Raw genomic sequence first — 12,996 nt, 5'->3', positions numbered from 1 at the left:
TTCTAATCCAGAATTATCATCCCAAGAGCAGCCATCTCGGGGAGGAACTAAAGATGGACTTGAGGGTTCCATTTCCAAAAGGATTTTCATTAATTTCATCAAGACAAAGTTAATAATCCGCGACATCAATGTTGTTTTTTTTTCCTTCAGTTGGTTGTGCTAAACATGTTAGAATCTTCTCCATAAATCTCACAGCTAGAGGCTAGTAGAAATCAGTTTGCCTTCTACACTGTCATTAAGAAGGAAAGAAGTGGTAATAGCTACTGAGGAAACTTGAAGGGAATGGCTTGTAAATGAGATGAATCTGCCCAAATGGTTGTTGGGTAGGATGAGTAAATAAATCCACGTTTGCCTCTCGTCATAGCCCGCACAAGGAAGGAGATGCAATGAATGGAGATAGATTGCTTTAATAACGTATTTTATTTATGGATCTATAAAGAGGCTTCTAGAGACAGTTTAACTTATGTTAAGACCTGCATTCTTAACAGATCCACCCCATCAGTCCTTATCGAGAGTCTCCAAGGAGCAGGGTCTTGTCTGAAGAGCTAAGCGGGTCGCAAAGACAAGGCCTCTCCTCTCCCACACAAGGCAGCGATGACTGAGTTCCTGTGTGACTGACGCAGACAGTAAGTGGTGCTGGATGCCGGTGATCAGGGGCTGGACAGGTGGGAAGTGCTCTCCCACCCACTGTGAGGCTTTCCAAGAGCATGCTCAAGAAGAGAGCGGACTACATCATACACAAAATAACGAGGCCGTGTTCAGCCTTGCCGTGGAAACCCTGAACACACCTGGCTCCCTCCTCCAGAGCGGTACTGTTAAGAGCTCAGCCTTGTTCGAATTGCTTTCGAACAGTTGTTCTCCCCTTTAATTTTCATTATGACTCTGAGGGGTAGGTTGTGACCTAATCCCCAGTTTACACAGAAGGAAACTGAGGCACAGAATGACAAGTAAATAATAATAGTTAGTAACTAGAGTTACTGGAATTTGAACCCAAGCAAGCTGGCTCCTGTGCTGTTGCTGCTGTTGCTACTACTTCTACTATTGCCACTGCTGCTTCTGCTTCTGCTACTACTACTACTGCTACTACCGCTACTATTACTACTACTGCTACCACTACTATTACTAACACTACTACAGGTACTACGGTTGCTACTGTGACTTCTGCTACTATTACTGCTACTGCTGCTACTGCTACTATTACTACTACTATTACTGCTACCACTACTATTACTACTACTGCCGCTATCACTACTACTGCTGCCACTACTATTACTAACACTACTACAGGTACTACTGTTGCTACTGTGACTACTGCTACTATTACTACTACTATTACCGCTACCGCTACTATTACTACTACTGCTGCTGTCACTACTACTGCTACCACTACTATTACTAACACTACTATAGGTACTACTGTTGCTACTGTGACTACTGCTACTATTACTGCTGCTACTGTTACTATTACTTCTATTACTGCTGCTACTACTGCTACTACTTGGGCTGCTATTACTACTGCTACTATTACTATACTACTGCTACTGCTACTACTACTAACACTACTATAGCCACTGCTGCTGCTACTGTGACTAGTGCTGCTACTGTTACTATTACTGTTACTGCCGCTACTGTCACTATTACTGCTATTACTGCTGCTACTACTGCTACTACTCCTTCTGCTGCTATTACTGCTGCTACTATTACTGCCGCTATCACTACTACTGCTACCGCTACTATTACTAACACTATTATAGCCACTGCTGCTGCTACTGTGACTGCTGCTATTATTACTGCTACTGCTGCTACTGTTACTACTGCTGCTACTACTGCTACAAGATCTCTATGATGTCACTCTTAAATCTTGCACTTTATGTAGTGCCTGGGTCTCAGAAGGAACAAAGAGAGGTAGGGTGGCCAGGATTCTAGGTTCGATATTGCACTGACCTCACTTGATGATGACTAGCTACCCACCTCAGAGCCATGGCTTTGTTCATCCTCCTAATGGGTGTGTGTCATTTCAGAAAGCCCTCTACTGCATTCCTCGCTGCTACCATCAGTCTCCTTTTCTCTCTTGGCCTCCAGGACAGATTCTTTGTATCCAATGTGTTTGATGTGCAACCAAAGAGCTCACCTAAGCCTTTTGCCCAGGGCAAAATGAGTAATCAAGACCTAGACAGGAAGTACTTTCTCCTCTCCCTCCACCCCATCAGGGCAGCACGTGTTGGTGTAACGGGAAGCAGCCCTCCTTTCTCCTGGAGTAGAAGGAGTGCAGTATGGTAAGCAAGAACTGAGAAAAATGGATGAGGGATATGGGGCAGGGCGCAGCAGGGCTGGTGTACGTTTGGAGGAGGACAAAGCCCTTTGAGGAGAGAGAACCGGGGGAGACCTTCCTAGGAGTGAGACCCTCCCGGGGTCTGGCCCCCACAGAGAGTGGCCGGCACCTCCCTGTCCTGCCCCGGGTGGGGATGAGCACACACTGCCTGGGCCACATGGTCGCACTGCACTTCCATCCACACGGAGAGTGGGGTGGTAAATACAGAGGCACCATGAGAGCCCCTCACCTCTTCTTCCAAACTCCAGACGAGAGGAAGGCAGAACAGGTCACGGCAAGATCCAAAAACACAAATCCTTGCATTAAGCACCTTCCACGTCTGGCCCATATGCCCAGGGCTCTCAAGTCCATGGCCCTGTGGAGGCCTTTGGTCCACTCTCTCGGTCAACCCTTCACCACCTTAAAAAGACCCCAGACCTTGTCATGGCTCCCTGGAGCCATGGGCTTTGGGGAAGAGGGAGTTACTCCAGCTAAAATCCCAGTGTCTTCTGTGTTTCCCTATCAACCAAGAACATATTTCTAGCGTTTGCTGTCTCTTGGAGCGTGTTTCCTCCCCCCGCCCCGCCCATATAAGGTGATAGACTGGATTTGGTACCATGGCAAATCACACATGTACCCAGCCTACCCTAGAGATTCTAATAACACCCCTCCGCAAAACATGTGCCCCCTGATTAGATGATACCAAGATGTTCTGGGGTGGCACTGATACTCAGGTGGCAGATACAGCCCATTTCTGCCCTACAATCCTTATGCCTGGCTAAGTAAAGAAGGTGTAACTAGTTTCAAATGCTGAGTGGCAAGCATATCCCATGCACAAACTTCTGAGCACTCTTCACAAACCCAACTGGGAGAAATTTCCAAGCGTCAAATGAAAGTTTTCTTGGGTGCTCTATTCCTAGTGGAGATGCAGATGCCGGGCTACCAACAGACAGTCTCCACAATGCTTCACTGTTACCACCAAACATCCAGGGAGAAAACCACCTCTCACAACAGGTGCACAGCTCCACATCCTCCTCCCTGGCCCAAGAGGAGCTAACGCTGATTGCACCTCTGTCAAGAGAGTGGCAGAGTAACTAACCATACATGCTGTACTTCTCATCTTGGAAGGAACGGAAGAGGTGGGCAAGTGAGGCTCCTACCCTTTTGTCCCTCCCTGCTCAGCTGGGAATCCAGCATGTTCTGGTTGACCTAAGCCTCAGCATTCAGAAGATGAACTGGGACAGTTCCCAGCTGTTTCCACATTACTGACTTTCTACACGGAAGAACTTAAAACAGGTTCAAAATGATGACTCCCTGCAGGAAGGCTCTACCCCCAGTCCTGCCAGATGAAATCATGCCCCACAAAACAGTCATCACAGAAGCCTAAGAGACAGGACTCTCCTTACTCCCTAAGCATGCAACTTTTAAATATCAGAGGCACCCAGTGAGCTCGTATGTCCTGTCTGCTGACAATGGCCACAACTGCCTGCTAATGTGCTTAGAGGCACTGCCCAGTTGACTGGTTTCCATTTCAGCAAATGACAGAGTTCTAGTTATTAAAGTTGGTGAGCAAGGGCACTCAGCCAGAGCTGAGGCATATCGCTGACCATGACAGGCCAAGTGTACGGGTGAGACTCCCTCCTGGAGGGAGCTTGGGAGGCAAGCACTGACCTGCAGCATTTGGAGGTAGCCTTCCTGGGGGTCGCAGAGCAGGGAAGAGATGCGGTGGTTGTTCCTCATGCATTTCTGGTTGTCCTTTGCAGATGGGAAGATCTGCCGGACCACGGTCATCCTGCCAAGGGCGCTGTGGACCAGATCCAGGATCTCTGGGTCACTGATTTCCTGGGAAGATAACCAGAAATGTTTACCATTGACTCATGAACTCATGATCTCTGCAAAAGACTTAACAGTAGTTGTCTAGGTCTACAGCCTAAATAGCTGATGCCAAAGGGGTTATGAGTTTGGGCCCAAGGTCAAAGAATTCATTTGTTGCTTATTTACAAATAATACTTGCTTACCCTAAAATGCAAACAGGATTATTCAACACCTTCCCTGAAGGACAGGAAAAGATATCTGCAGCTAAACCACCAATGCACTGGCTTCCACGGAGTCAAACTCTAAAAGAACCAGTGCTGTCAAATGTCACAACAGGCATTAGCTGGAATTAAAGGCTAAATTTCCTGTTGGGAGTCATCTACCTGATTTAGACAAGGAGAAAACTGGTTTTCTCTGGCATAGCTGACCAAAATGCAATGAGTTTCCCCTAATTCTTTAATAATTAGATTTTTTTTAAAAAAAGATTTGCATACAAATTTTAAAAATATGTCCACTCATTCATTGCACAAAATCTACCCAACAGCTCCTCTGTGATTTGTTCTGTGTTGAGCGCTGGGCATATAGCAGTGAATGAGTCAGGCTTAATCCCATCTGATGAAACTCAAGGTTTCATCATTGGATGAAAAATGCTGAGTGATGTCATATGGAAATCTAGGGGCAAAGGAAACCCATCGTGCTTCCACATGAGACCACTTGCTAAGCTCTTTACACACATTTTCTCAGTTGGTACTCACAACAACCCTAGGAATTCTATGAGGAAGATCCTATTATTATCCTATTTTAAATGAGCACTCTCACGCATAGAAATAGCAAAGGGGGCAGGCTAAGGGGAGCTCTTTCCAGGATGAGGCTTGTGTGAGGAATTAGTGCTGAAGCTGAACCTGAAGGATGACCTTGTTAGGCAAAGTGCTTGCAGGTGGGGGGGGGGGGCAGGGGGAAGGGCAGTGCAGAGCTGAGTTGTTGGCCGTGCTCCTAAAGATGTGGGCAACAGGTGGCACCCTGTGTTACCCTCTTCTGGTACAGGTAGCAGGGTGCCCCTCCAACCTAGGGAGGGGCAGGGCCACTGGCAGGGGGGAGGGATGGTCAAAGGCAGCGTGGGATCTGTGTCCTGGGCCAGATATGGGTGTGGGGTTCAGTAAATCCCGCTAAATCATCCACACTAGAGACAATGAGAAGCCCTTGAAAGATTTTATGCACCAACTAGCCACAGTCAGATTTACATTTTAAAAAAATCTCTGGCTGCTGTATGGAGCGAGGATTAGAGAGGAACAAAACAGCTCCATGTCTGAGATCAACACAGGAACTACAAGAAATGGACATTCACCGAGGGTTTTGGCGGTGGGAGAGAGTCAGGTTAAGAAAGCCCTGGTTCGCTGGTTCTAAGAAGTGACTCCATCAGTGTTGGTTGCACGTCAAGATTTTAACTGTGAATAACTGTGTTTTAAAATTGGTCTTAAGTCTTCCTCCTTGCAGATGACACAGTCTAGAGTTGAGACAATGAGATGGTATAAATGGACCTAATGAGGTTAGAAATGAGTGATCAGGAGTTTCAAAATCACTTAAACAAGAACATAACATGTTTAAGAGTATAAGGGTAAACAAAGTATTTCAGGAACTGCCCTAGGTACTCAATATGAGTGTGTAGACAGAGTGGTCAGTTGTAGCCATATGCTAGATCTGGGAGAAAGGAAGAAATTAAGAGTTGCATCCTTTTAGAATGATCAGTAGTTCCCAAGTATGCAGAACTGCAGGCATTTCAAAAGAATTAAAGTGCTGTTACCTACTGAATCTGGGTTTAAGCCACTTAAACTTTGTATTTCAGACAAAAGTCTGTTTAAGGGACAGTGATCTTGTTGGATTGGGACCAACTGACAATCAATGGTGAGGAAATTGCAGAATGTTCTTATAGGACCACCAAGTGAGACGGGCCCAGGACCCAGTTGGGCTTCAGGAAACGAAGCAGAGAATGTAGCTGAGCCTGGACGTTTGTGCTCTGCTCTTAGCTGTCCTGCTAATGGATGCCTTGCCCCAAGCATAGGATAGTAGGATGAGAGAAATCATATTCTGACCTAATAGTAAGTAGAACTATAAGAAAGAGCAATGAGCGGAGTGGTCAGCTTTACTTGGAGAAGGAATATAGAGGCCTTTGCGGTGGGGGAGAGGGGGATTTTTTTTTTTTAACCTAGAAAAATCATGAGGTCATGAAGAATGTAATTTGAATTATGCATAAAGGGCTTCATCAAAGCCAGCACATCTTGGAAAGGAAATGGATATGTTACAAACCTTTTGTTTTTCTCGCTTACTCTTCATAGCAGAGGTCACCACAGAAGTTCTTTTATTAAACCTCTCCTGCACCCTCAACTTCCCGATGGGAGAGTCAGTGGCATTGAACCCTCCCTACTGCGCCCCAAGAAGAACCCTGGAAATTGTAGGGGACCTGGCTGATGGGGGAACACAGTACCTTTCTAATAGGTGTAACCCTCACCTTCCCTGGCCACATGCAGCAGCACCTGGCGTGAGTGGCTAAAGAAGCCAGGGCAGCCAGGACCTAATCAAGGGGGCTGGGTCCCTGTCCCAAGTAGCCCTGACCTCCAGACTATTCCTTTTCGATTCTGCCTACCCAGGTCAGAGATGAGAACTTGGTACAGCTTCCTCCAACCCATTAGCTGCTATAAGCCTTCCTCAGAGTAAGGATCAGCTGGATTTCTGCAGACCTCCCATCTCCCGTGGCCCAATTCTCACCCACTCACTCGGGGTTGAAGCACATAGTCTTGTCTGCCAAAGCACTCCTACACACCTCCCCACACTTCTGGGCCTATCCTTAGTATCTAGTACAGAGATAGCTGCAATCACATTCTAAGAATCCATGGAAGCAACTCCCCCGGATCGCTTGGAGGCAAGAAAAAGGGTCACTTCTCCTAGGAATGTATCCTTCCCTTGGAGACTTCCAAGCCTGCATCATCGATCAGTTCCGGCAGCTTCATGCCAGGCCCTCTCCTGTCCTGTTGGCCCCACCATGTCCCTTCAGTACCACTGGGCTGCACACAGGTATCTGCTCGCTGCTGTCAGGCAGGCACTGCCTCCAGGCTGCACACCAGGTCAGCCTCTGGACCACTGTGAACAGGACCAAACTCCGGGCCTTCCTAAGGGTGCAGAAGGCAATGCAAGCAGCCTACTGACACAACCCACATGGAGAACAAACTTCCCCTCTGTCCCAGTTGGACATTCCTTCCAGACAGTGCTGCTGATGAGTAGAAGAAACAAGACAATGCGTATATACTGTGTGATCTCCACTGACCTCACCAAAGTCATCAAGGCAGCAATGAAACAGTAACACATCATACCCAGAAGCTCACTGAAGTGCTGAAGGGCACAGGCTCAAAATAAATCTTGCTTATTTGATTACTTTTTAAGTTTGCCTTGTGAAATATATCTTAATGCACAAACACTACATGAAGTATGAATAATAAAATGATTTCAGTGTACCTTCCATCAAAAAATAACCCGCATCTTGGTTGGATGCCTCCTCCCCAAATGCTTACCGTTTCCTCCTCACCAGGAGCTGCCTTTGTCTTGCTATAACTTATGTACGTAACCTAAATAACATATATCTTAGTCTTGTACGTTTTGTTCACCTTTGTGTAAGCTAAACATTCTGCACGCCTCTTACAACTGTGTTTTAACACAGTGGTTCTCAAACTTTGTTGTGTATCAGGATCACCTGGGGAACTGGCAAAATTACAGAGGTACAGTCCAGTCCCATTTCCACAAGCAAGGCTTCTGTCTCCACTGGCTCTCCAGACAATTCCAGTACTCACCAATGTCTAAAACCCACTGGGTTTAACATTAAGTTTTTGTGATCTATTCATGGTGATGGATGCAGCTCTGGTTTATTCATTTTCACAGCTGTACTATTGTGCTGTGTGATTCTGCCACAATGTATTCACCCTATTGTGATTACCATTTGAATGTTTTTGCTTCTTTGCTATTAGGAACAAAGCTTCTATGTACATTTTTCCTGCCTGTGTGTCTTGGTACATACTTTTAAGAATTTCTCTATATACCTGGAATTAGAATTCTTCCATGGGAGAATATGTACATGTTCAAGTTTACTAGGTAATACCAAATTTCCAAAGTGATTTGTATCCACTTATAATTGTGTGTGGTGAAGAGAGTTCCTGTTGTTCTGCATCGTTCCCTGCTCCTAATATCCTATGACTTCCTAATATTTGCCAATCTGGTGAGAATGAACTGGTACATCACTGGACTTTAATTTCCACTTCCCTAATTCTTAATAGAGTTAAATATCTTTCATACATTCATGAATCATTTGTGTTTCCTTTCTTGTGTCTGTGTTTTTGTCCAATTTCCTGGGTTGGATATCTTGCATATTGATTTGTGGGACTTTTTTTTTTAGTTCTGGATATTACATTTTTGTCACATGCTGCAAATATCTTCTCCAGCTTCCAGAATGTTAGGTAGAACTAGCCTATAAATTCATCTAAACTGGTGTTTTCTTTGTAGAAAGATTTTTATTACTAATTAAATTTCCTTATTTTCATAGGAATTTTGCTTGTTTTGCCTTCCTTGCCCTAAGTCACTTTTTTCTAAAAATTCAGCCATGTTGTCCAAATTTTCCAATTAATGGCATAAGTTGTTCACAATGTCACTCTACTTCTTCTATTCTCTCCAGTGTATCTAAAGTTGTGTGCCATCATCCATTTCTAATAATCTGTATTTGTGTCTTCTCTCTTACTTTGATCCTAGAAGTTTGTGTATTTTATAAATTCTCTTTAAAAAGTAAGTTTTGGCTTAACTGATACTCTTTTATGTGTTGGTTTTCTATTTCATTAATGTCTACTCATCTTTATTATTATTATTTTTCCATTTTCTTTGGATTTATTAAGTGGTTATTTTTCAAACATTTTTTCATATGAAGCTTAGGAAAGCTTTTGTCTTTCCTAATGAAGTATTTAAGACTATATATCTACACCTGAACATTGCTTTGGTTGTGTCCCAGAAGTTATCACATATATTAATTGTATCATTATTTCTAAAATTCCTTTTTGATTTATTTTTGACCCATTAGTAGTTTACTAGAGATTTTTTTTTCCAAAATTTTCCAAACATGAGGTTATTTTTTTGTTTTTTAGTAATCTTCATATTGATTTAACTTTAAATGCATTGTAACCCAAGAATGTGGACCGTGTGATACAAATCCTTTAAAATTTATTGAGCCTCATTTTGTGACAGTTTGCATGAATGTTTCATGCATGTTCACTGTCCAATTGTCGTTGATTTCAATGGTCTGTTTTTAGGTCCATTAGATGAGGAATTTTTCTATTTCTCTTTGTATTCAGTCTGTATTTTCAAAAACCATATTGTCTTTTATTAATTACATGTAAGTTTAGAATCACAACCCCTTGCTCAACTGAACCTTTTATCATTATTTAGATATCCTCTTTATTTCTAGTAATGCACCTTGCCTTATAGTCTACTGTTATTAACATATCTACACCAGTTTTATTTTGGTTAGAATCTGCCTGCTTTTTTCTCATTACTTTGCTGTCAGTCTTCCTCTGTCTCACATTTTAGGTAGGACTCCTGTAAGCAAAATATACTCGATTTTTTATATCCGTCCTAGACATTTGAGTAGAAATCTTAATCCATTTATATTGGATTATGATTACATATATATATGGTTTAATTTTATCATATTATTTACATATTTTACCATTTCTTTTTTCTTCCTTCTTTTTAGCTTCCTCTTGGAATGATTTTTTCCTATTTTCATTTTCTTACCCTCTTTTAGAAGTTATATTATCCATTATTCTCTCATTGGATATCATAGATATTTTAATATGCATAAGTGTAAAATTAATCATTATTTTTTACTCTCTTCTTCAATCTTTATCTCTAACCACCATCATTTCAACTAATGTGAGAATAATATCTAGTATTTTAATTCTACCTTTCTTTGTGTCCTCTTATCACACATAATTTCCATTGTTTTATACAGTTAATATTTATCTACTTAACCAATATTTATCAATATATTTGTTAAACATTCTTCTGTGGACCTCAAACCTTACATCTGAGATCATTATTTCTCCCCCTGAAGTATATCATTTAGGATTTCCTTTAATGTGGGTTTGCTGGTGATAAACTTCGTTTCTGTTTATTGGAAAATATCTTTTATCTTTTGTTTCGCTCATTCTTGAAATAGAAAATTCTAAGTTGAACACTATTTTTCATAGCACAGTGAAGATAATATTACACTGTACTCTTGCTTCTATTTTTGTCCAGTGTATTAGTTTCCTATGGTTGCAATAACAAATTAAAACAAACTTAGTGGCTTGGAACAACAGCATTTTATTCTGTCACAGTTCCACAGGCCAGAAGTCCAAAAATCAGTCTCACTGGGCTGATATGAGAATGTTGGCAAGGATATACTCCTTCCAGAGGCTCTAGGGGAGAATCTGTTCCTTGCCTCTTCCAGTTTCTCGTGGTTGCCAGCACCTCTTTGCTTGTAGCCACATCACTCCAATCTCTTCCTCCCTGGTCACATTGCCTTCTCCTCTTCTGTATAGTTAAATATCCCTTTGCCTTCCTCTTAAAAGGACACCTGGGGTTCTATTTAGGGTACACTTGGATAACCCAAGGTAATCTCCCCATTTCAAGACTGTTAATCATGTTACAAAATCTCTTCTGCCATATAAGGTGACACTCACAGTTTCCAGGGACTAGGCCCTGGATATCTTTGTGGACCATTATTCAGGCCACAACCTCTAGTTATTAGGAATCAGTTTAACTGTCATTCCTTTGAAGATGACCTGTGTTTTCTCTCTGGATGCTCTTCAGACTTTTTATAGTCTCTGGTGTTCTGCAGTCACACTATGAGGTGTGGATTTCTCATTTTTATTCTGCTCCTGATCCTTGGGCTTCCTAGATCTGGGGTTTAGTTTCTTTCAATAATTCTAGAGAAGTCTAAACCATAATTTCCTTTAATGTTATTTTTCCCTGTTATCTCCTATTTCCTTCTGGAAATCCAATCAACAGTATGTTAGATCTTATTCTATCTTTTATGTTTATTAGCCTCTCTTTCATATTTTCCACCTCTTTGTTTCTCTGGGCTACATCCCAAATAATCTCTTCATATTTTCCACTTCACTAATTCTTTCTCTATATGTGTCCACTTTGATTTTTTTTTTAGCTTCAATTATTAGGTTTTTAATTTCCTGAAGCTCTGTTTCTTTCTTAATTCTGCTTCTTTTTAAAATGTGTTTTTATTCCTTGCTCATATTTTCCAGCATCTCTTTACTTTTGAAACATATCTAAGCGTACTTATTTCATATTCTATGTCAGGTAATTCTAATATCTAAAGTCACTTCAGATCTGATGAATCTGTCCCCCTTTTTTTTTTTCCTGGGATTTCACTCATGATGGCTTTTCTTTCTCTCTCATCCTCCCTCCTTCCCTTTTTCCTTCCTTCCTTCCTTTCTTCCTTCCTTCTTTCCTTCCTTCCTTCCTTCCTTCCTCCCTCCCTTCCTTCCACCCTCCTTCCCTCCCTCCTTCTCTTTCTTTCTTTCTCAAATGCAATCTTATTCTCCTAGAACTTCCTTAGGAATTCTTTGAAGTTTGACGCAATTGCCATTACTTCGGAAAATATTTATGCTTGCTTCTACCATCTAGCTAGGATCACTCCCAATCTATAACTACATAATTTAACATGAGATTTTCCTTTGTGCTTTGTTAGGCACCACAGGTGGTGTGACTTGGATCACAAGCCTGCATGAGAGTTATCACTTCTCAAGAAAATATCCCTTCTCTAGACAACTCCAAGTCAAGGCAGGAAATTTCCCTTCCTATTCCCTTCTGCACAGTGGGTTTGTTTCTCATCAACCCTTATACTGAGGATGTAAGTTTCCAGCTTTATGTGGAAATCTCTCATTTGCTTGGTCCTTACACTGAACCTCATGTGTTCTATGTCCCACACAGCCAGAAGAACAAAAAGCTCAAGGTCTCCACAGCGTGACCAATAGATTGAAGGCAAAACCTAATTTGAAGCTCAACTATTTCCCAGAGTTTCCATTTTCACTTTATATTTGGCTCTTGTGGACATTACTCTCGACTGTTCAGTGACTTATTTTAAACTATTTTTAAAATACATTACTTCCACCTTTTTTAGTTCTTTTCCTTTTGGGAGTGTCATTCAAGCTAATTATTCTTCTGTAAAGACATACTACTCAACCTTGTATATAGAATTTTAATTCTTTAAGGCATGGCCCTGCCTTTTTCTTGGGATACCTATCCATCTCCCAAATCCCTCTCTATGTGTCTTGGCTGTGTGATTGACTAAACCTCAGTTCTTATGCTACAATTTACATTTGCTTCATTTGCCTGCCTTCTCCAAAGTTCACTGTCATTAATATTAAAAGGAGGCCTAGTTCTGAGGGGCCCAAGAGAAGCATGTGTAACCTTTTCCATTTGGTTAAATCCCAATTGTATTCTTGAATCATCTCACTATTATAGGTGGAAGAAGGTAAATATCTGGCAGGTTCCACCTTATTTATTTTCTGTTGCTCCAGAAATATCCCCCCTGAATTTCTGTTACCTTCCTCTCCTGCAATCTAGAAGGCTCCACTATAAATCCTCTCTCAATACTGCTCACTCAAGAGATTATCTTTGTGAGAGATGACGCTGTCTTGGACTAAAGTGGTTCCAAATGGATCATCTTTAAAGATGGTAAAATGTAGGAAATGGAGCACATATTGACTGTGGAATTAAAACAGAGAGATAGCAAACTACTGCTGGAACTAGCTTCTTTTTCAATGGAAGAATTATATGCA

The 12,996-nt window shown here is 41.9% G+C and overlaps 1 protein-coding gene across 1 annotated transcript in view; it reads right to left on the bottom strand.

Moving 5' to 3' along the window:
* The window catches only part of GRID1 (glutamate ionotropic receptor delta type subunit 1), a 647,037-nt gene that overhangs the window by 200,555 nt on the left and 433,486 nt on the right, over window positions 1–12,996 (bottom strand). The window contains exon 6 of the mRNA XM_059899403.1: window positions 3,983–4,153. Coding sequence (XP_059755386.1) covers window positions 3,983–4,153 — 171 coding nt within the window. The remainder of the gene's footprint in view (window positions 1–3,982; window positions 4,154–12,996) is intronic.

The sequence above is a fragment of the Balaenoptera ricei genome, chromosome 16, assembly GCF_028023285.1.
Source record: "Balaenoptera ricei isolate mBalRic1 chromosome 16, mBalRic1.hap2, whole genome shotgun sequence".
NCBI classification, from domain to species: domain Eukaryota; kingdom Metazoa; phylum Chordata; class Mammalia; order Artiodactyla; family Balaenopteridae; genus Balaenoptera; species Balaenoptera ricei.
The sequence above is the reverse complement of the archived record's forward strand: the minus strand, read 5'-3'. Positions and strand labels throughout refer to the sequence as shown.